The 21,261-nt window shown below is 36.0% G+C and overlaps 1 protein-coding gene across 5 annotated transcripts in view; it reads right to left on the bottom strand.

The window, feature by feature from the left end:
* Positions 1-2,240: 2,240 nt before the first annotated feature.
* LOC125646276 (peroxisomal acyl-coenzyme A oxidase 1-like) overlaps positions 2,241-21,261 on the bottom strand; it is a 49,744-nt gene continuing 30,723 nt past the window's right edge. For all 5 annotated transcript variants that reach the window (XM_056142326.1, XM_048872497.2, XM_056142324.1 and 2 more), the window contains 13 exons: positions 21,080-21,242; positions 19,311-19,471; positions 17,368-17,475; positions 15,078-15,197; positions 12,731-12,846; positions 12,347-12,516; positions 11,801-11,963; positions 8,136-8,326; positions 7,604-7,756; positions 7,401-7,506; positions 3,384-3,530; positions 3,011-3,217; positions 2,241-2,717 (listed from right to left, as the gene is read on the bottom strand). In XM_056142326.1, coding sequence (XP_055998301.1) covers positions 2,643-2,717; positions 3,011-3,217; positions 3,384-3,530; positions 7,401-7,506; positions 7,604-7,756; positions 8,136-8,326; positions 11,801-11,963; positions 12,347-12,516; positions 12,731-12,846; positions 15,078-15,197; positions 17,368-17,475; positions 19,311-19,471; positions 21,080-21,242 — 1,880 coding nt within the window. In that variant the 3' untranslated portion in view covers positions 2,241-2,642. The remainder of the gene's footprint in view (positions 2,718-3,010; positions 3,218-3,383; positions 3,531-7,400; positions 7,507-7,603; positions 7,757-8,135; positions 8,327-11,800; positions 11,964-12,346; positions 12,517-12,730; positions 12,847-15,077; positions 15,198-17,367; positions 17,476-19,310; positions 19,472-21,079; positions 21,243-21,261) is intronic.

Genomic DNA, 21,261 nt, shown 5'->3' with positions numbered 1-21,261 from the left:
TTTCTGACATGGTGTAGATTCAAGTTTGTTAAAATCATGGCCCCCGGGAATAGGATGGGGCCACAATAGGGGATCAAAGTTTTACATGCAAATATATAGGGAAAGTCTGTAAAGATCTTCTTCTCAAGAACCGCTGGGCCAGGAAAGTAGAAATTTACATGAAAACTTCCAGACATTGTTCAGATTTAAGTTTGGTGGTAGGATGGGGCCACAATGAGGGATCAGAGTTTTACATACAAATATATAGGGAAAAGGTTTTAAAAATCTTCTTCTCTAGGACCACTGGGCTAGGAAAACACAAATTTACATGAAAGCTTCCTGACAGCGCAGATTCAAGTTTGTTAAAATCATGGCCCCCAGGGATAGGATAGGGCCACAGTAGGGGATCAAAGTTTTACATATGCTAATATAAATAAAAATATTTTTTAAAAATCTTCTCAAGAACCATTGGACCAAAGAAGTTTACATTTGCATGAAAGCTTCCTGACATAGCGCAGATTCAAGTTTGTAAAAATTTTGACCTCTGGGGGTAAGATGGGGCCACAATAGGTGATCAAAGTTTTACATGCAAATATATAGGAAAAAATCTATTTCTAAAGAACCGCTGGGCCAGGAAAGTAGAAATTTACATGAAGGCTTTCTGACATTGTGCATGCAGGTTCAAGTTAGTTAAAATCATGGCCCTCTGGGGTAGAATGAGGCCACAATAGGAGATCAAAGTTTTTCATACAAATATATAGGGAAAATCTTTTAAAAATCTTATTCTCAAGAACCACTGGGCTATAAATGTTTACATTTACATGAAAGCTTCCTATGACATACATGTAGTGCAGATTCAAGTTTGTGAAAATCTTGTCCCATGGGGGTAGGTTGGGGCCACAATAAGGATTAAAGTTTTACATGCAAATATGTAGGGAAAATCTTCAAATATGGGCCAATGTGATTCAGGTGAGTGATGTGTCCCATGGGCTTCTTGTTTGTAGAAATTTGCTTCAGGTAGTATCGGGCTGTGACATACCTCAGACGGACGGATGTACAGACATCGCTGTACCATTATACGTCCCTTCTAAAAAGTCCAGGAAAGTGTTTGACCTACTTCAAGCCTTAAACTAGGTCACTATGCACCGATTGCAAACTGAATCTATTTCTCTGAAAGGAAATTTGTGAATACCTTTCTGGACAATACCTGTATCCATAACAAACGAAAATATGGAAACTGTTTGACCCACTTTTAGCCTTAAGGTAGATGTGGGCCACGCCATTGCGGTTCACCAATCTAGCTGATATACAAACTGCACATCTGTTCCTCAGAGAGGAATGTTGTGACTAAATTTAAGTCAATATCTATATCCGTAAATTAAAAAAAAAAAAGTCAGGAAAACTGTTTGACCTACATTTAGTCGTAAAGTAGGCCACGATTCACTAATCCAGCTGAATGCAAACTCACTTGAGAGATTATGCTTCATGTAACATTAAATTTCTTTACGTTTCAGAACATGTATGGTCCACCCCGATTCAAAAGGGTTATACACGTGCATCATTTAATTTATAGTCTTTCACGTATAAAAACTTCTTCCAAATCAGCACAAGAAAAGCATAAACTTGTATCTCTGAAACAATGAGTATTAAATCTAAATTTGAGTCGAGACCTTGTGATATCAAAAGCAATAGGGTTTATCTACTCCGAGGGCTTCGTACTTCTAAGTATTCGTACCGGGCGGTGTACCAAGTTTGGTGTCAATCAAAGCAAATGATTCTCAACATATAGAGGAAACGATATAAATCCGATTAAAATAAGAATCTTTGATCCCACAGGGGCTAAGCCCGTTTTGGGCCCGAAGTCTGTGATACCATAAATATATATTTATGGTATCACAGAGGTCGGGCCCAAAACGGGCTTAGCCCCTGTGTTTGATCCGCTCACATTGATCTGACTCTACCTTGTGTAGCGTTCTGAGCGGATCTCATTTTAATCAGATTGAGACACCATATTCATTGACTATGTCCAATTTGACTTTGTGACCTCAAAATCATTAGTGGTTATCTACCCCTTAAGATGAACTAAGTTGGATGTCTGTCAAGCAAAGGGTATTGGGCCTAAAACTTGGTCTACAAATTTTTTTTTCTTATACAACATAAAACCTGCCAAATTGCATTCAAACTCCGTTTCTCGTATCTTTTTAAAACAATTTCTTTATCATCAAAGTACTGGTAAACATGATAAAATGAAGTGAACAAAGTTTTACAAAAACTAATGCATCTGATACATCATTTTAATCAACAAAAAGTCAAGTTCCTTGAACTCGTGAACAAACGAATTCGTTTGATCAAAGGCACATGTACATGTACCTAATGTTAAATTTACATGTTTATTTATTAATAAGATCTAAAAACATTGATGAATAGCACTACTTATTCAATATAAAACATTACTCTTCAGCATTGCATAAAAAAATCAACAAGATACATGTACATGTATATGCATTTTCTAAAATAATAAAAATCATTTTTAAAACATTATATATATTTAATTACTCTCTGAGTAACGGTATTATTAATCATCCTTCGTTGAAATTTCAGTCTGTTCATAATACTTCATATATTTAATACATGACAAATGCTTTTCTAGTCGCAGCAATGCACTATAACCGGGACAGCCTGACATCTTTAGATGATGTCTGGGCTGGTTTGATATATTTGTAGTATGAATCCAGCACCTGAAATATTCAAGAAATATACATAGTGTGTCAAACAAACTCTTCATGCATTACAAGTAAACTGAAAAAGGAAGTGAAATCAAATCAATACTTTCAGTGAATTCTTTTACCAGTAATCATTAATAGGCCTATCATCTAGAAATATATCTAACAACGTTCTTGAGTCATAATTATGCCTAATATTCAAGTTAATATTGCCATTTTGTACGAACAGGCAGACCTCTCAATATTAATTAAAAACCTGACATTTCACAACCTCCTACCCCCTACAATACACAAATCATCACACCAACCTCTTTTTCGTTCAGTGGGGACTCCTTTGCATAATCGTACAAAGCCTGATAAACTTGCCCGTCATACCGTCCAATACAACTCTGAAGGACCGAATCTGGGTAATCGAAGGCGTCCACTAAGGTAACTGCATTGGGTCTGATATCCGCCAATAATGACATCAACTTGTTTTGTAAAATTTGAACTTGTGTCGAACTGAAAAACCCATCCTGCAAAGGAATCAAAAACTTAGGATCCAAGAAATTTGTTCAGTGCATCGATCGTTTATCGGTGATGAAAATTATTAGCCTAGACATGTAGATCTACTCATAGTCATAAACGATGACAAAATACATGTGTACGAAAACTGGGCTTAAAAAACATTTAAAGGCCTACCTGGATGAATTCGCCGAGGTTTGTGATAATGCCATGAACAGCATAAAGCTTACACAATGACGTCATCACCGTTCTTGTTTGGTCATCTAAATTTCCCTCGGTAACGGTCTTCACGAAGTTTTCGACAACAAACGCGTGACAAAATGCCTGAAAATAAAAAATAAAAAAATACATCATGAACTAAATTTTACATAGGCTACTCACAGTTTCACAAACACGGTAGCTAAACTAAAGTTCTACACTGTCGACTTGTGACGTCATCGTGCACCACACGCTGTTTCAGCGCTGTAGCCTCTCTACCGGCCCGGCCCGGGGGACTCGAAGACAAAGGAGGAAAGCTCAAAAGCAATGTTGTGTGACAGTTTAATTCTATTCAAACACGTCAAGGAATTTTCTAGCTATGTCAGCGACAGTAGAGTCAGACTTTGGAGGGAAGTTCTTTTCTATCAAGCCACTTAGCACAAGAACGATAACTCGCATAAATAGTTTATACATGACTTTAGCCTACATTCCTTTAGTAGTTTGGGATCATTTTCTTTTAATGTAAAACTTATACGGTACCAATTTTGATGCACCAGATGCGCATTTCGACAAATAATGTCTCTTCAGTGATGCTCAACCGAAATGTTTGAAATCCGAAATAACAATGAAGTTATATAGCTATAGGGAAAAACAGTGTGCCAAAAAAGTGGAGTCAAATTCGTCTAAGGATAAGAGCTATGCATGAGGGAGATAATCCTTAATTTGGAAATGAATTTCTAAATTTTATAACAGAAATTAAATATACATCCGTATTTCTTTGTACAAAGATAATTTAAAAAAAATTATATCTTAAAATATGAAAAAGTAATAATTTAAAGAAAGATTAATAAATAATTTAGGCTAATTTTAAAAATCAATCACCATACCCCGGGCACAGCAACTGATTACATGGCCGAGTGGATACTGTGTATTGATCTTAACTCCCCCCCCCCCCCTTTTGGGAAAAAAATAACAGTGTATAAATAATTTATCCAAGATATGAGATTTCTCCGCTGATCATCTTCGTTTTAAATAGCCAGTCTCTTCTTTCTGTAGGCTTTTGAGATGACCACTTGCGTGTTACATAAGTAAGCAAGTACATGTTACTATCAGATAACATAGTGAGTCTAGGCACTTTCATCTTTGCGTCGTTTTTCAAAGTTGTGGGGTGGGTAGCAAGCAGGAAAAAAGTTGCTGTTATATCTGTATGAAAACTCTTGGTTACATGTACATAGCAAGAAAAGTAGTTGACAGGGGGAGGGGGTCACATATTGATCGGTTCAACTTTGCATTTTCACACTTGTACGTGTCTGGAGATTGATGTATGAATTGTGATTATGTTTTATACATCAACTTATTTTTATCATTTCGTAGCGGACGGTTGTTATAATGACTCGTGAAAATCTCGCCAAGTAATTATCTACAAATACATGTATACGGTAAAGGAAATAAACGGTTGTGGATTTTTTGTTTGGTCTTTGCTACGAAACATCAGAAATTCAAATTAATAACTTATGTTTTTGGTACTATAATATTTGCTAGTGACAGTCTGAAAAAAAAAATCTTCAAATCAAGCATATATATATATTTGTTCGAGAGATGAGTCGTTAGTATATATATAAGAGTTGCCCAAGTGAGACATCATTTTCGTAACTTCTTTTTCTGAAGAGTTCAAAATTTTTATAGTTCCGATATCCCATGATAATATACATAAGAAATTACATTAGTATCTCCCAAGTGATCATCTCAATATCTTACAGAAAGTAGACACTGGCTATACAGAACGACTTATGAGGGTGATCGGCGGGGAAATGATATACCCGGTATATTTAGATAAATTATTCAGATTTGGTTCTGTATTTTTTCATTGGGTATCTAGAGCAGATACATTTAATATGTCTTACGGCGTGACCGTGTTTGAGGACGAAGCAAACAATATTGGCATTGTATAGTATCTAGATCCATAACAGGTCAAAAAATATCCCGAAATATTTCCACCTAACATGTGAGGACAGAGCTCAATCAAATTATTCTAACTTCAGACATTTTTGATCCGCCTATTCATTGAACGCGGGAAACTCTATGCAACTGATGTAAACAGTGCATTGTGACGTCATATTCAGCGTCGGTGTTTAGCAAATACACAAACATAGGAACCATGGCACAATCGCGTTTATCGAGGAGTGATTATATATGATTTAGAAAACAAAGATTTACATGCTTTTAAGAATCTTATGTAACATCTCAGAACAACGTGAACTTGGGTACACGAGATTCAAAATGGAGAAATACATGTCCACGCGCTAGTATTCGAATCGACACCATTGGGACCAAAATGTTCAAGTTCCATAGACCAAGTATGGTTTAATTTTTCACTAGTTTTCTATATGTTCCTTTTAAATACGTGTATGTATATACGTGTATAGAGTCGACTCTATGGGTAAAGGGGGTGTAAATAAAATCAACAATCCAGGTGCCTGTGCCCATACTGAGCTTTTAATACTACACTTTCAAACTTGCCTATTTTCATCATTTTTTTTTTACTCACCTGAGCTAAAAGTTCAAGTGAGCTTTTCTGATCACTCGTATTCCGGCGTCCGTCCGTTTGTCTATAAACTTTTAACGTTTTTTACTTCTTCTCAAAAACCACTGGCCAATTTCAACTAAAGTTGGCACAAAGCATCCTTAGTTAAAGGGAATTCTGAATTGTTAAAATAAAGGACCAGGCCACCTTCAAAGGGGAGATAATCAAGAAAACGTAAAAATAGAGTAGGATCATTAAAAATCTTCTTCTCAAGAACCACTAAGTCAGAAAGGATGAAATTTATAGATAAGCTTTATTAGGTAGTGCAGATTCTAAATTGTTAAAATCATGGCCCCCGGGGGTTGGATGGGGCCACAATAGGGGGTCAAAGTTTTACATACAAATATATAGGAAAAATCTTTAAAAATCTTCTTCTCAAGAACCACTGAGCCAGAAAAGCTGAGATTTATATGAAAGCTTCCTGATATAGTGTAGATTCAAGTTTGTTAAAATGATGGCCTCCGGGGGTCGGATGGGGCCACAATAGGGGATCAAAGTTTTACATACAAATATATAGGGACAATCTTTAAAAATCTTCTTCTCAAGAACCACTGAGCCAGAAAAGATATTTAAATGAAAGCTTCCTGATATAGTGCAGATTTAAGTTTGTTAAAATGATGGTCCCCCAGGAGTCGGATAGGGCCACAATAGGGGATCAAAGTTTTACATACAAATATATAGGGACAATCTTTAAAAATCTTCTTCCCAAGAACCACTGAGCCAGAAAAGCTGATATTTAAATGAAAGCTTCCTAACATAGTGTAGAGTTAAGTTTGTTCAAATCATCCCCCCCCCCCTTTGGGGTAGGATGGGGCCACAATAGGGGAGCAAAGTTTTACATACAAATATATAGGGAAAATCTTTAAAAATCTTCTTAAGAAGCACTGAGCCAGAAAAGCTGATATTTACATGAAAGCTTTCTGACATAGTGCAGATTCAAGTTTGTTCAATTCCTGGCCCCTGGGGGTAAGATGGGGCCACAAGGGGGGATCAAAGTTTTACATACAAATATATAGGAAAAATCTTTAAAAATCTTCTTCTCAAGAACCATTGGGCCAAAAAAGTTCACATTTACATGAAAGCTTTCTGACATAGTGTAGATTCAAGTTTGCAAAAACCATGGCCTCCAGGGATAGGTTGGGGCCATAATAAGGACTAAGGTTTAACATGCAAATATAAATGGAAAGTCTTCTGATATGGACCAAGGTGACTCAGGTGAGCGATGTGGCCCATGGGCCTCTTGTTCTGTTTACTAGATATCTGAGACATGCGTATTAGTTTTGATGTGTGAATATATAGACATATTTTTTGTAGGTCTTCCGTAAGTCCCCGCATGCGAAGAACAAAGAGAAAGTTGCCAAATTGAAAATGCCCTGCAAGATTTTCTAATTACACACACAAATACAACTTACTCTAGCAGCCCAGAACAAACGGACGGTTGAGGAATTCCACGCTTCCAGTTGACTTTTCCCTTTTCCGATCAACTTCTGAATATTGCTCGCCGCATCAGATACTAACCTGAAAACATATTTCTTGGTGTGAATCTGAGTACGGCTCTAATTTGTATCATCCTAAAAGAAATCAGGTTTGTAGCAGATGGAATTTTTATATTAACCTTGCAGCCCTATGGTTGTATCCCATGACCAGACATCTGAGAGCTACATCTTCCGTCATGCATGATCGCTTGCTGAGATCGCTTCTTAGAAATTCTGCAAGACTGGACAGGGAATCCCCCTTCATCATCTTTGTATATTCTTTCATTAGAAATCTGAAATCAAAATTATTATATCCGTAGATTATCATCATCATCAACATTATCAACAACATCATCATCATCAACAACATCATCATCATCATCATCATCACCATCATCATCATCACTACCCGTAATATTTTGTTATACTATAGTGTCCTTACTTTTGACGCTATGCATGATGTAACTTGTAAAAACTCTGCTCTTAGTTGACAAGAGAGAGAGAGAAAGAAAAAGAGAGAGACATCATACATTCAAAATATACTAAAGTACTTAAACAATTAGGGACAAAGATACTGCTTTCAGCGATCGAATATGGATTCATGCAGAACATTTCACGAATAACCACCCAGGATTATATAAATGAAATTGTGTATTATTGTAATATGCACACCGTGCTACTTGAAGCATGAGGACCATGTTTTCTCCCTCGTAAGTACAGGCTGGAGTGCAGTCCAAGTAAATCTTTGGCAGTCCACTGGCGTGAGAGTATCCGTGACCTCCACAACACAGGCGGCAGGTCTCCACCCCTTCAGAACAAGTCCAGGCACCGAACGCCTTCAGACCTGCGCTCATGGCGTGTAGCTGAAAATTAACCATGAATGCAACATGAGGGCTTACGATACAAATACAGCTTGCAAGTTGTGTATGTGTATGACATTTGGTCAGTTTCAATGGTCGGTTTCAATTTGAGTAGCTAGATGGTTCTGACTAATATAAACAACCATGCCTCTATTACGTCACATCTGCCATTTCTTACTTATATCAATGAAATATGTTGCAGTAAATTCATTCATTATATTCATGTGTAAATTCTTATTTCTTTATGCAAATTGTTCTATCAAGATCATTTAATGCTGAAAGCAAGATTTTTTGTAAATGGAATTTATCCATCAAATCAAAATTCATATACATGAAATTTAGGTCTAACGTACGAGTGCAGGTGAAAAAATAATAATCAGTTTTTGTCAGCAACAAAACTTTGATCTTTTCATTGTTTATACTTTTGATATAAACAGTGATAATGTTGATTGATAGATTGAATATTGTTTAACGTCCCTCCCCAGAAATTATTACCCACATGGAGACGTCACCATTGTCGGTGAAGGACTGTAAAATTTAGATCTATGCACGGCGCTTACGACCTTTGAGAAGGGAGGGATATCTACTGTGCCACACCTGCTGTGACAAGGGGCCTCGGCTTTTGTGGTCTCATCCGAAGGACCGCCCCATTTAGTCGCCTCTTACAACAAGCAAGGGGTACTGAGGACCTATTAATTCTAACCCAGATTCCCGGGGGTGGGGTACTGAGGGCCTATTCTAACCCGGATTCCCGGGGGTGGGGTACTGAGGGCCTATTCTAACCCGGATTCCCGGGGGTGGGGTACTGAGGGCCTATTCTAACCCGGATCCCCACGGAACAATAGTAAGTGACATCTCAACTTAACTCAAAAACCTATATTTAACGAAACCAAAACAAAATTTGAAAAACATAATCTAGAATATGAATATAAGAAAAATAGTCTAATTTGTTTGTCAAGTAGTGGGTATGAAAACAATAAATACATATTGGGTAATTTGTATGCTGTTTTTCAAACAAACATTCATCATATTATTAAGATAAACGAAACTTTTGTATAATACTAGACATCTATGAAGGACATGTCAGACTTGTTCTTCTACATGAAGGGACGTGTGTGTACTATTTTATCTAAACAAATTGATTCAACATGAAAGTTAATATTTACATCTTTGCTTGGTACATGTACATTTACCTTCCTGCAAAGCGAATTTTTAAACAAGAGGTCTATGGGCCACATCGCTCACCCGAGTAACCTTGGATCATATTTGAAGATTTTTTCCTTTATATTCGCATGTAATACTTTTATCCCTATTGTGGTCTCAACATACCTGTAAATGTTAACTTTTCTGGCCCAGTGATTTTTCAGAAGAAGATTTTAAATGCTTTTACCTATATATTTGTATGTAAAATTTTGATCCCTACTGTGGTCCCATCTTACCCCGGGGACCATGATTTTTACAAACTTGAATCTGCACTATGTCAGGAAGCTTTCATGCAAATGTTAAATAATTTGGCCTAATGGTTCTTAAGGAGAAAATTTTAAAAGATTTTTTTTCTATTTATTAGTTATGTACAACTTTGATCCGGGGCATTCCCCTATTGTGGCCCCATCCTAACCCCAGGGTCATGAGTTTAACAAACTTGAATCTGGACTATGTCAGGAAGCTTTCGTGTAAATATCAGCTTTTCTGGCTCAGTGGTTCTTGAGAAGAAATTTTTTCAAGACTTTTCCTATATATTTGTATGTAATACTTAAATCCCCTATTATGGCCCCATCCTACCCTCGGGGCCATAATTTGAACAAACTTGAATCTGTACTATGTCATGAAGCTGTCATGGAAATTTCAGCTCTTCTGGCCCAGTGGTTCTTGAGAAGAAGATTTCCTATATATCTGTATGTAAAATTTTTTATCCCCTATTGTGGCCCCATCCAACCCTCGTGGTCCATGATTTTAACAAACTTGGATCTGCAATATGTCAGGAAGCTTTCATGTAAAACTCAGCTTTTCTGGCTTAGAGCTCGAGGTTCTTGAGAAGAAGATTTCCTATATATCTGTATGTAAAATTTTTTATCCCCTATTGTGGCCCCATCCAACCCTCGTGGTCCATGATTTTAACAAACTTGGATCTGCAATATGTCAGGAAGCTTTCATGTAAAACTCAGCTTTTCTGGCTTAGAGCTCGAGGTTCTTGAGAAGAAGATTTTTCAAGAATTTTCCTATATATTTGTATGTAAAACTTTGATCCCCTATTGTGGCCCCATCCTACCCCCGGGGACCATCACTTGAACAAACTTGAATCTGCACTATGTCAGGAAGTTTTCATATAAATTCAGCTCTTCTGGTCCAGTAGTTCTTGGGAAGAAGATTTTTAAATGACCCTACCCTATTTTTGCAATTATTTCCCCCCTTTGAAGGGTGTATGGCTCTTTATTTGAATAAACTTGAAAGCCCTTCACCCAAAGATGCTTTTGGCCAAGTTTGGTTATAATTGGCCCAGTGGTTTTGGAGAAAAAGTCGAAAATGTAAAAAGGTTACAGACAGACGGACAGACAGACAACAGGCAATCAGAAAAGCTTCACTTGAGCTTTCAGCTCAGATGAGCTAAAAACGATGATACGTATCTGTACATCTCAATACTCAGCAAATTTCATAATGAATTCCGAGAAAATCAGACTGCAAAATCACGGGGAAACCTTATTTTGTCATCTTTTCCTTATTTCGAGGCGAAAAGTCGCTAATTATCGTTTTGTCGTCATTTTCATTTTCCAAGTGAAAAGACGACAAATTAGGTCGCTAATTTGCGGTTTTTGCTTGTTGTCTTTTTGCCTGTAATTTGTCGTCTTTTCGTTTTGTCGTCTTTATGTTATTTCGAGGCGAAAATCGTTTTGTCAACCACCATAGTCTAAGCATTTCACTGGTTTTTTTAAATGTTGTTTTGCTTTGTTTGTTTATTTTTTATTGCTATTTTTTATTATTTAATTTTTATTCTGTTTTACTTCTCTTTTTTCTTTTCTCTCTTTTGTTTTGGTGTCCAAGAAAAGAAAACAAACATTTTCACGTGATGTGTAACATGTAGTACGGATATTTTGCTGACGATTGTAAACTGGACTAAAACATAGAAGAAATCAAGCCGGTTAACTTCGACAGATTGTATATTCAGCGTACTATAAGCCAAAAGTACAAGCCAAAGACTGTGAGCTAAGGAAGCTGGTGCTGGCTGCAGGTCTAGGGACATAGACCAAAATATCAAAGGTCAAATACATACTCCTAGTTTGTACAGTCTCCATATGTACTTACGTTGCTAACTTTTATTTTTTAATATAAACGAATATGTACACATGTGTAAAATATTTGGTTTATCTGTTCAAGTATTTCTGATATTCTGTATACTATAATTGACCAATATACATGTAGCATGTAATTAACGTGGCACAAAATATTATCAGAATAGTATATTAAAAATAGTGATTTTACTTGCGGTAGAAACTCAAAGTTTCCTGCAGCAATTTCTGGGTACTTCGTTGTATAGAAATTGGAAATAAATTCGCCTGCGAAAAGCATGGCGAATGAAGTGCCCAACAGCGGAAACAACTTGTATTGCTGCGTCTGGTAATCAATTATCTGCGCTTCTTCACCTCTGAGAAAAAGAAAAAACAATCAAAAAACCATGTTAGTCAAAGGTTTGTCAATATTTAAACAGATTGTGAGATTTCATTAATTTTTTTTTTTTTTTTTTTTTTTTTTTTTATAAATTTCAATTATCATTATTAAATTATTAGCATAATTAAATCAGGCGTTTTGTCGTATTTGGACATAAGTTGCCAAAGAAAACTTTAGGTAAGGAAATAAAATAATTGGATACTGGACCGTACAACAGTAGATCGCAGGCAATTTTATCACCTGGGATCGAATTTACTATTAAAGAGTACTATTAAATCCGAACCCAAGGGATATAATTGCCGGTGCTGTAGATATACTACAATGTATACCCTTCCATTGAAGAATTTTTGAATTACCTACCCTGGGCTAACCTCCGTCTGCCGACGCACGGCGCTGTACCTGATTGATATGACACAAGCCTGTGCAAGACAACTCGCTACAGAACCTGTTATGCTACATCGTAAAAGTACCATGGAACCATAAGCTAGCTTTTCACTGGGTGGCTTTATATATGTACCATCTTTCTGTACCTATTTAAACGAGATTAAAAATCATCCCACTGCATTGAAAATTTGCTGTAGAGGCAGTCCTGGCATATCTCGCCGAGAAGATGATTCGGCTTGCCTAAGAACTGCATTAACAAAGCCCAGAGTATAAGGAAAGCCATATGTAGTTTTCATTGATTTACAAAATTACCAACTTTTTTCAAGATTATGAAATAGTTTTCAGCTACAAAATATGCACCTTTGAGTATTTCATTAACATATTCTCCCTGGGAATGCGAACTTTATTCAGCCTTAAGAAGCCGTTGTCCATCTCTTCAAATCCAAACTTGGGTCCGATGTCCCCAACTTCTACACCTATTAATACACATATTCTTGGCGCAAATGTTAACTGAAAAATATCTCATAAATGTCACTAAAAAAGGAATAAAATTATGAAAATTTTACAAAAACTGGTTAAAACGATGTAATAGTATTCATAAAAATTTCATGAAACTGTTTCTTTAAAAAATATACGAAATCAAACTCCGTACAGTGTCAATTCTCCGGGACTACTTTCCCCTACGAATATTGGAGTTGTAGCGTAACGGAATATACTGAGCTGACCGGAGCATGATATGAAATGTTTGTGAAAATAAAGGAAATCTATCGCATAATGGACTTCATAAATAATTTTATGAAAACAGAGTTATAACCCTTGGATTCAATATTTTGAAACACGATTGATTATTCATATATAACTCTGACTTTTGAAATAGTTTGTAGTTAACAAAGTTTTGACATAATATGTCAAAGCGTTTAATGGAAATCGATTACAGAAGGAAGGTAGTTCTCTTCCGTGAAGGTGAAAAACATGACGTCGCGGGAAATCACGGAACAGCGATCGACCAAAGATTTTGTATCGCACTCCGGAAATCTCCAATAGAAACTTAAAATCCTGGAAGAAACGGATAATATGTCAAAAGTGCTTTAGTGTATAATGGCATAGATGATTTTCTTGCGGTTGCTAGCGCCCTCGTAGAGACTCTATATTGGACGACGAACGTCCCGGTGAATCATTTGTGAAGAACTTGTCAAAAGAATAATTAATGCTATGAAAAATGATGGCCACGTCACTGTCGCGGAATAATCAGATATATCTTTGATGATAGCTCCGGCACAGTCCTCAGTATTCTTACAGAACATTCGGAAATGAGAAGAGTTACAGCCCGCTAGATACCTAGACTATAAAAGTAGAAGGCGTCACAGGCTGGGTGTGAAATGTAGAGAAGAATTGTTTTGAGAAACTGTGAAACCGCGACGTTGTGATGTGATTTTGACGTAACGATGCTCCGTGCACATGGCGAACGAACAATAGTCATGTTGTTTTTAAAATAATGTATCACGGGTACTATATGATCAAATAGAATGAAACATCCCAGGTCGATAAAATGAATGCTTTCATATGCAATAATGTGTTGAATTTAATTTTTCAACAAAAAAAAAAAAAAAAAAAAAAAAAAAAAACCAACCCCAAAACAAAACAACAACAAAAAACAAACAAACAAACAAAACCATATATATGCGAGAGAGACATTGTCTACATATTTTTTGAAAAACCCTCCTATAAGTACATAAGAAAAACTCAGGGGATTTTGAATATGCTTTTAATGGGTTTTATTCAAGTTTCAGGTCTGTTTGATGTCATTTATATGGCAATTTGCGTTCAAAGGCATAGGGTCCAAGATATTGGTAACATTTTACATGTTCCAAAAAGGTGGCAAAATTAAAGATCATAACTAGAAAATCACAAAAAGTTCTTCAAAACGTTTACAAACACATTAGATACGATAGTAATTACAAAATAATTACCTGTTCTCATTTGCCTAAACTGGTACCCTGTTAACTTTGCATGTCTTATGTTTGTGTGTAGCAACCAATCAGCGGGGTACCAGTTTAATATATTTGTCCTCCAGACAAACATTTTATAATGGGCTAAAACGTCAAAATGACTTCAATTTCAAAGCGCTGCAGCTATAGATAACTCATAATTAATACTACAAATTTGTTTTTTGGAGTTCTTCTTGCAAAATATTGTGATATCATTTTTTAAATAAAAGATAGACCCTATGCCTTTCAAGAACTGACTTGATTTATATCAAGAAATGCTGATGCGCCTTGGTAAGTAATGTTACTTGTTATAATGAAAACGTTCGATATAAAACAATTTTATTTCAAATTTTGTAAAATTCTTATATACATATAAAGCACTAAAACCATCTCAAGCGTCGGATCTGAATATACATATGGATACGAGGTCAAATATACAAACATTCTGAAAGCATTCCATAGCAATACATGCATGTCCCCTACCGGTCGGTCCCAAGTCAAGTCGTCTACGTAATATTCGGCGTGAATAATCATACGTCAGCGGTTTATGCATATATATATATTTATATATATATATATATATATATATATATATATATATATATATATATGTATGTATATATTAAGTCGAAAATCCAGAAATTTGAAGATTATGAAGTTTAAAATATACGGATTTAAAGTAAACATATTGATAATAGGTAGACTATCGGATGTCTCACCTGGCAGTGGTATATGGGTATCCATGTCTCTGATCTGAACTAAGAACATGTGGATGCCGCAGTTCCTTCCCTGTGTATACAGCTGGGCCATGACGATACAGTGGTTAACGGTTTTACCCACTATACAAATGGTAGAAAAGAAGAAAAGCTCACTGCAACAACTGAAACATTGGGAGGAGGAGGGGGTATGAAGCTGGAACTTCAAATAGAAAGTATGAAAATACATGTAAATATCTACATGTTTAGCGATAGAAAAGACATATAAATCGTTTGCCCTGGGTAAGAATTATAGCTTATCATATACACTGCAGCTTTAAAATCACAATGAATTGTTCTGTTGGGAACAGGTGTTTTGGGGATGAAAATTTTCTACGTTACTGGGAAAATCTAAGTTAAAACTGTTAATTACATATAAATCAATAACCGCTTTCAAATCTATGAATATGGTAATGGTGGAGCAGGTTCCTTCAGTATTGTCTGAAGAAATGTTGTTATGGAAGTTTTGTTTATAGAAAACCATGATTTTAGCAAACAAAACGAGAAACTTGTTGACCAATATGCGTTTGTGAAACACAAATGCCCCCGATAATGGCCAATTCCGAAGATGGCCAAGGTCACAAGTACAAATATCTTGGTACCAGTAGAAAGATCTTGTCACAAGAAATGCTCAGGTGCAATATGAAAGCTCTAATATTTACCATTTAGAAGTTATGACCAATGTCAATTTTTTTAAAAAGTAGGTCAAATGTCAAGGTCAAAAGAAATACTCATATGAAATATCAAAACTCTAGTTCTTACTGTTCAAAAGTTATTGGCAAGGTTTAAGTTTTCAAAAAGAAGGTCAAACTCTAAGGTCGAGGTCACAGGGTAAAAAATGTTGGTACCCACGGAAAAGTCTTGTCACAATGAATACTCATGTGAAATATCAAAGCTCTAGCAATTACTCTTCAAAAGTTATTAGCATTAATTTGAGAATGACACAGGACAAAAACAATATGCCACCCCACCCCCCTCTCCCGCCGACCTTCGATCTCAGGGGCATAAAAATACTGTAGAAATAGTACCCTGAATAAATCAAAACAATAAAATACATGCAGTTATAAATCAGATTTAAGTAATCGAGATTCAATCACTTTTGGAAGTATAAAAAATGTACATACTGGTGCCATGATAGAAAAATATTTTATGTCACAGTCTCCTAATAACCAAATATCCCTAAAAATCTAAAGACCCCCCCCCCCCCCCCAAACTTAAACCAAAAACAGAAAGAAAAACCGGAAAAGGAAAATGAGGATTTAAGTAAGTACATTTTCACTATAGATGAGGATACAGTATGTACATTGTATATCACGGGTTCGGAAAGTCCAAGCCATAGAAGTCTCTATTTTAGTCCCCCGCATAGGAAAAAAAAAAGACAAAACGTGAAAAATATGTATCAACTGTTAATGGATTGACAAATATTCTTAATTATCCGCAGGGTCGGGCAAGGTGTGAGACAGGATGAGTAGGGGTGACGGAGTAGAGAACGAGGAAGGAAGGGTTGGAGAGAGAAGATGACTCTCGTCCTTATCCACCCGATATCACAGGTGCTTGTGGACAGGACTTCCGATACCCCCCTTCTTGTATTTTTAAATGTTCAATTCCTTGAGTATTTCGGACGTATTTTTGATAATATATGTAACTTCAGAGTTTATATATTTCAATGGAATACACAAATCTCGCATAGAAACCGTTTTAAAAAATGCCATATCACCGATCATAATAGTTCATATATTATGATCGGTGATATGACATTTTTAAAAACGGTTTCTATGCGAGATTTGTGTATTCCATTTAAATATATAAACTCTGAAGTTACACATTTTATCAAAAATACGTCCGAAATACCCAAGGAATTGAACATTTAAAAATACAAGAAGGGGGGTACCGGAAGTCCTGTCCACAAGCACCTGTGCCCGATATACGGTAGTTGAACTTCGGAACTTACAGGAGACTTTACACCCGTACTCCAATGGAGACATAGAGACAGTCCTCACAAACCAAGACCACTACCTCTGATAATTTTCACCAGCATTAACAAAGATACTGTGGGTCGTGTTAAGAAATTTTCACCTGCTTTAACATGGATACTGTGGGTCGTGTTATGAAATTTTCACCAGCATTAACATGAATACTGTGGGTCGTATTATGAAATTTTCACCAGCATTAGCATGGATACTGTGGGTCGTGTTATGAAATGCATTGTCTAATACTCAGTGGTACTTCACTTCGTCAGGCTCTGAATACTTACATGCTCCGGGCCAGTACTTAGTGGCGGTCAGCGTCGGGGTGTCCATGATGAACTCTTCCGTTCGGGGGTCGTACGTAGCGGTGGTTTCCAAACCACGGATAAATGTCCCTACATATTGAAAGTTAAAGTATATAAGGATGACTGATGCACTCAACACATTGAGTTGTCTCGGAAGTGAAAAGTAACTACCTATATATCAATAAACAAGATCAAATAGGAGTACATGTATAGTGTATTCAAAATTTAGTGCGTACAAAATTTAACGTAGTAATAAGGCAACGAACAACCTATGTGTAATGTTGACGTAATAATCATAGTTTGTTTCCATCTTAGATATACACATGCACGTATTTTTTAAAAATAAAGTAGCAATTTTCAATAAACACTTATTATGCATAATAATATCAACAGCCGATTCAATATTGAGCAATGACATTCAATATAATACCATTTACATGATGACGACGACGAAAGGATTTATAGTGCTGACTGTCCGGCAGGGTCCTGCTACACTTGATACAAGTGTCAAGAAAATTTCAATTTTATGCTAAAAATAAATAATAATTTTTGACAATATCTTTTCATTTAATCAACCAAACGACTTGGTGAAATTAGTTTTGATCACATTTTCAACGTTAACTTGAAATTGATAACTCAAATGTTGACTTATTCATAATGTCATATTAACTCGACATATTTTGTATAACAATAGATATTGACTTATTAAAATATCGACATGTTCATTTGTAGTCAACAAGACAAGGAATTTAAACATTTCCGTACGTTTCTGTACATTTCCATACGTTTCTGTACATTTCCGTACGTTTCTGTACATTTCCGTACGTTTCCGTACATTCCCGTACGTTTCTGTACATTCCCGTACGTTTCTGTACATTTCCGTCTAACGGAAACGTTTTTAAAAAAAAGTGTCTTGTCGATGTTCATAAGTCGATATGTCGCTAATTTTTAACAAGTAAACGACTTTTTTTTTTAACTCAATAAGTCTCCATCTTTATGCACTACTGAACAACATATTTTACTCGTCTTGGCTGTAGTAAATTGTAGCTTAAAGTAAAAAATTAAGTAATTAAGATGAATGTCGCCCCGGTTATTACATGACTTTTGAAAGACGATACGACTTAATGAAATCGGTTTTGAATGTTGCGATTTGTTTTCAAAATGGCGTAATTAAATAGGATTGTATTCAATCGTTTGGTTGACTAAATGAGAAGGTATTGTCAAAAACTATTTATTTTGAGCATAAAATTGGCATCTTGTAGACATCTTTTCGGCGACTTATAATAAATATCATCTTTCAAAAGTCGTGTACATGTAATATCATTTTCTTGGCTTAATTTTTATCGATGACCTACAAGTCATCAGATTGATTTATCTACAACCAAGACAAGAAAAATATGTTGTTCAGTGCAAAAAGACGGAGATTTATCGAATTAAAAGTTAAAATCTGCAACATATTGACTTTAAAATATCAACATGTTGATGTTTAGAGGTCAAGTTGAGGCACTTATTGACATTTCCGTAGATAAGTCAACATTACACATTTTGACAAGTCAACATAATCATCTGACAAGTCGACAAAAAGATCCGACAAATCGGCATAATGATCTTGGTTAGGGTTACATTTGTCAGATCATTATGTCGACTTTCACAACATATGGACTTGTTGAATCATTATGTTGTTAAGTGGATGGCATATTTTGGAAGTGAGAGCGTTTTTTACGATTACTTTTTGAACTTTTTATTTTTTCACAAGTGGACAAAATCATCTGACAAATGGACATAATTAACAGACAAGTTGACATCATCTGAAAAGTAGACATACACTATTATGGTGACAGAAATATGCCCACATGCATTAGGGATTGATATGTGAAATATAATGTTACGTGTATTAAAAGGGATATATTGGATTATATTCTAACCATGTCCAAGCTCTGTTTGAGCATATGTAGCAATCATGCGTAAGCTCTCTGCCATGGGAAGCCATTTTTTCTGCTGTTCCTCTGTTGCTTGATTTTTGATTGTGGGTATGATCATACCCAAATGTAGACCCATAGGGTGTCCTTCATGTGCTGCCGCCGCTCTGAAACCGGTTTAGTCAAGTCTTACACAGAGTTAGTTGTTTTTTGTAATTTAAACATAGTACAGCTTATACAAATAAAGCGCATTTCAAAATTATGATTAAAATTTAATACTGAGCTTACAGAAACATATGTCAATTGCATAAAATTGTAATTTTCATCGGGTATATTTTAAATTTTATCGGGTACATTTAAATTTTATCGGGTATATTTAAATAGTATATATATGACCAATTTCGTACATGAAATGTGAAGATAACGAACATTGATCAATCTCATAACTCCTACAAGCAATACAAAATAGATAGTACATCCCATATGGAACTTATTGACACGAGCATCACATTCAGCCGGGCTATCAAAACTATGTAGAGTGAAAAACTAAAATAACGAACAGTGATCAATTTAAAAAATACCATAAAGAGTAAGGCAAACACGGGCCCCTGGAAATTCAGAGGTGGGATCAAGTGTCTTAGGGTAAGTATATCTGTTAACTATCAAAACTAAGTAAAGCAAGCCATTTTTAAAAACAATAGCCGAGTTCAACTTCGTTGCAACTCGGCTAACAAGTCTGTTCAGAACAGTCTTGACGCTCGTTCTGTACCATTGTCGCAAGCCACGCCTACATTTGTCTCCGTTTACACTACGTCAAATGAGGTAGGGTAGGTACTACCGGACCCGGTAACCGTGGCTAGCGACGATGGTTCTATGCAGACTTTTCTATTGCCCTATATTGCACTCGATCACTTCAATATATAGACGTTTTGTTTGTGATACATTTTTGTAGTTTAGTTTTAATGTTTATAGGTTTGTTTAGTTTTCGTTTCTATGTAAATATTCTATCGTCCTGAAGAAGGGACATGTCGGCCTGAAAATTTAAGACTTCAATATTGTTCGTGCCGTTGGTGATTTTTTGGTGCTTTTTATATTGTTGTAATCCCTGTTTGATCTCGTATCTGACACTTTGGATGTTCAACGTTATATATATATATATATATATATATATATATATATATAAAGCACAGAAAATTTCACTTTTATGTGGATACCCACTTCCGCCCCTACCCGGGGTTGAACTCACGACCTGCGGAACCAAATCTCCTAGCAGCATGTAACCAGCGCGCTAGACCGCTCGACCATCTAGGCAAGTCTTGCCTAGATGGTCGAGCGGTCTAGCGCGCTGGTTACATGCTGCTAGGAGATTTGGTGTCTTGCCTAGATGGTCGAGCGGTCTAGCGCGCTGGTTACATGCTGCTAGGAGATTTGGTTCCGCAGGTCGTGAGTTCAACCCCGGGTAGGGGCGGAAGTGGGTATCCACATAAAAGTGAAATTTTCTGTGCTTTATATTAATTATTTCTTCACTTAGGGCAGTTATGTTCATTTAAGAGTTCATTGCTATATATATATATATATATATATACAATGTATATAAGTTATTAAAATTTATAAGAAACGATCGTAACCATCATTAAATGCGAGTATTGTATAAATGAAATTCAAATGACGAGATATATAAGGTAGACATTCATTGAAACAGCAGCTAAAGGATTTGTCCTTTTTAGTTGAACAAAAATTCCCGATTTCGATAAAGCTATATAATAAACTCTTACTCTCGGAAGTATTCTTTTTCTCTGCTGCTTGTGATTCCCAGATCCTTCGTTCGTTTGTCTAAGTACATGGATTTCCACATGGCTGTTTCTACTCGTTCCTCTCGGTTCTGGAAAGCCCATCGCTTGCGACCCTTCAGAACTGGATCTTCTTTAACTAAGTTCTCTGATAAAGAGAATATTTA

The sequence above is a fragment of the Ostrea edulis genome, chromosome 6 (genome assembly GCF_947568905.1).
Source record: "Ostrea edulis chromosome 6, xbOstEdul1.1, whole genome shotgun sequence".
Lineage (NCBI taxonomy): Eukaryota > Metazoa > Mollusca > Bivalvia > Ostreida > Ostreidae > Ostrea > Ostrea edulis.
Note: the sequence above shows the minus strand (reverse complement) of the source record. Positions and strands in the feature narration are given on the sequence as shown.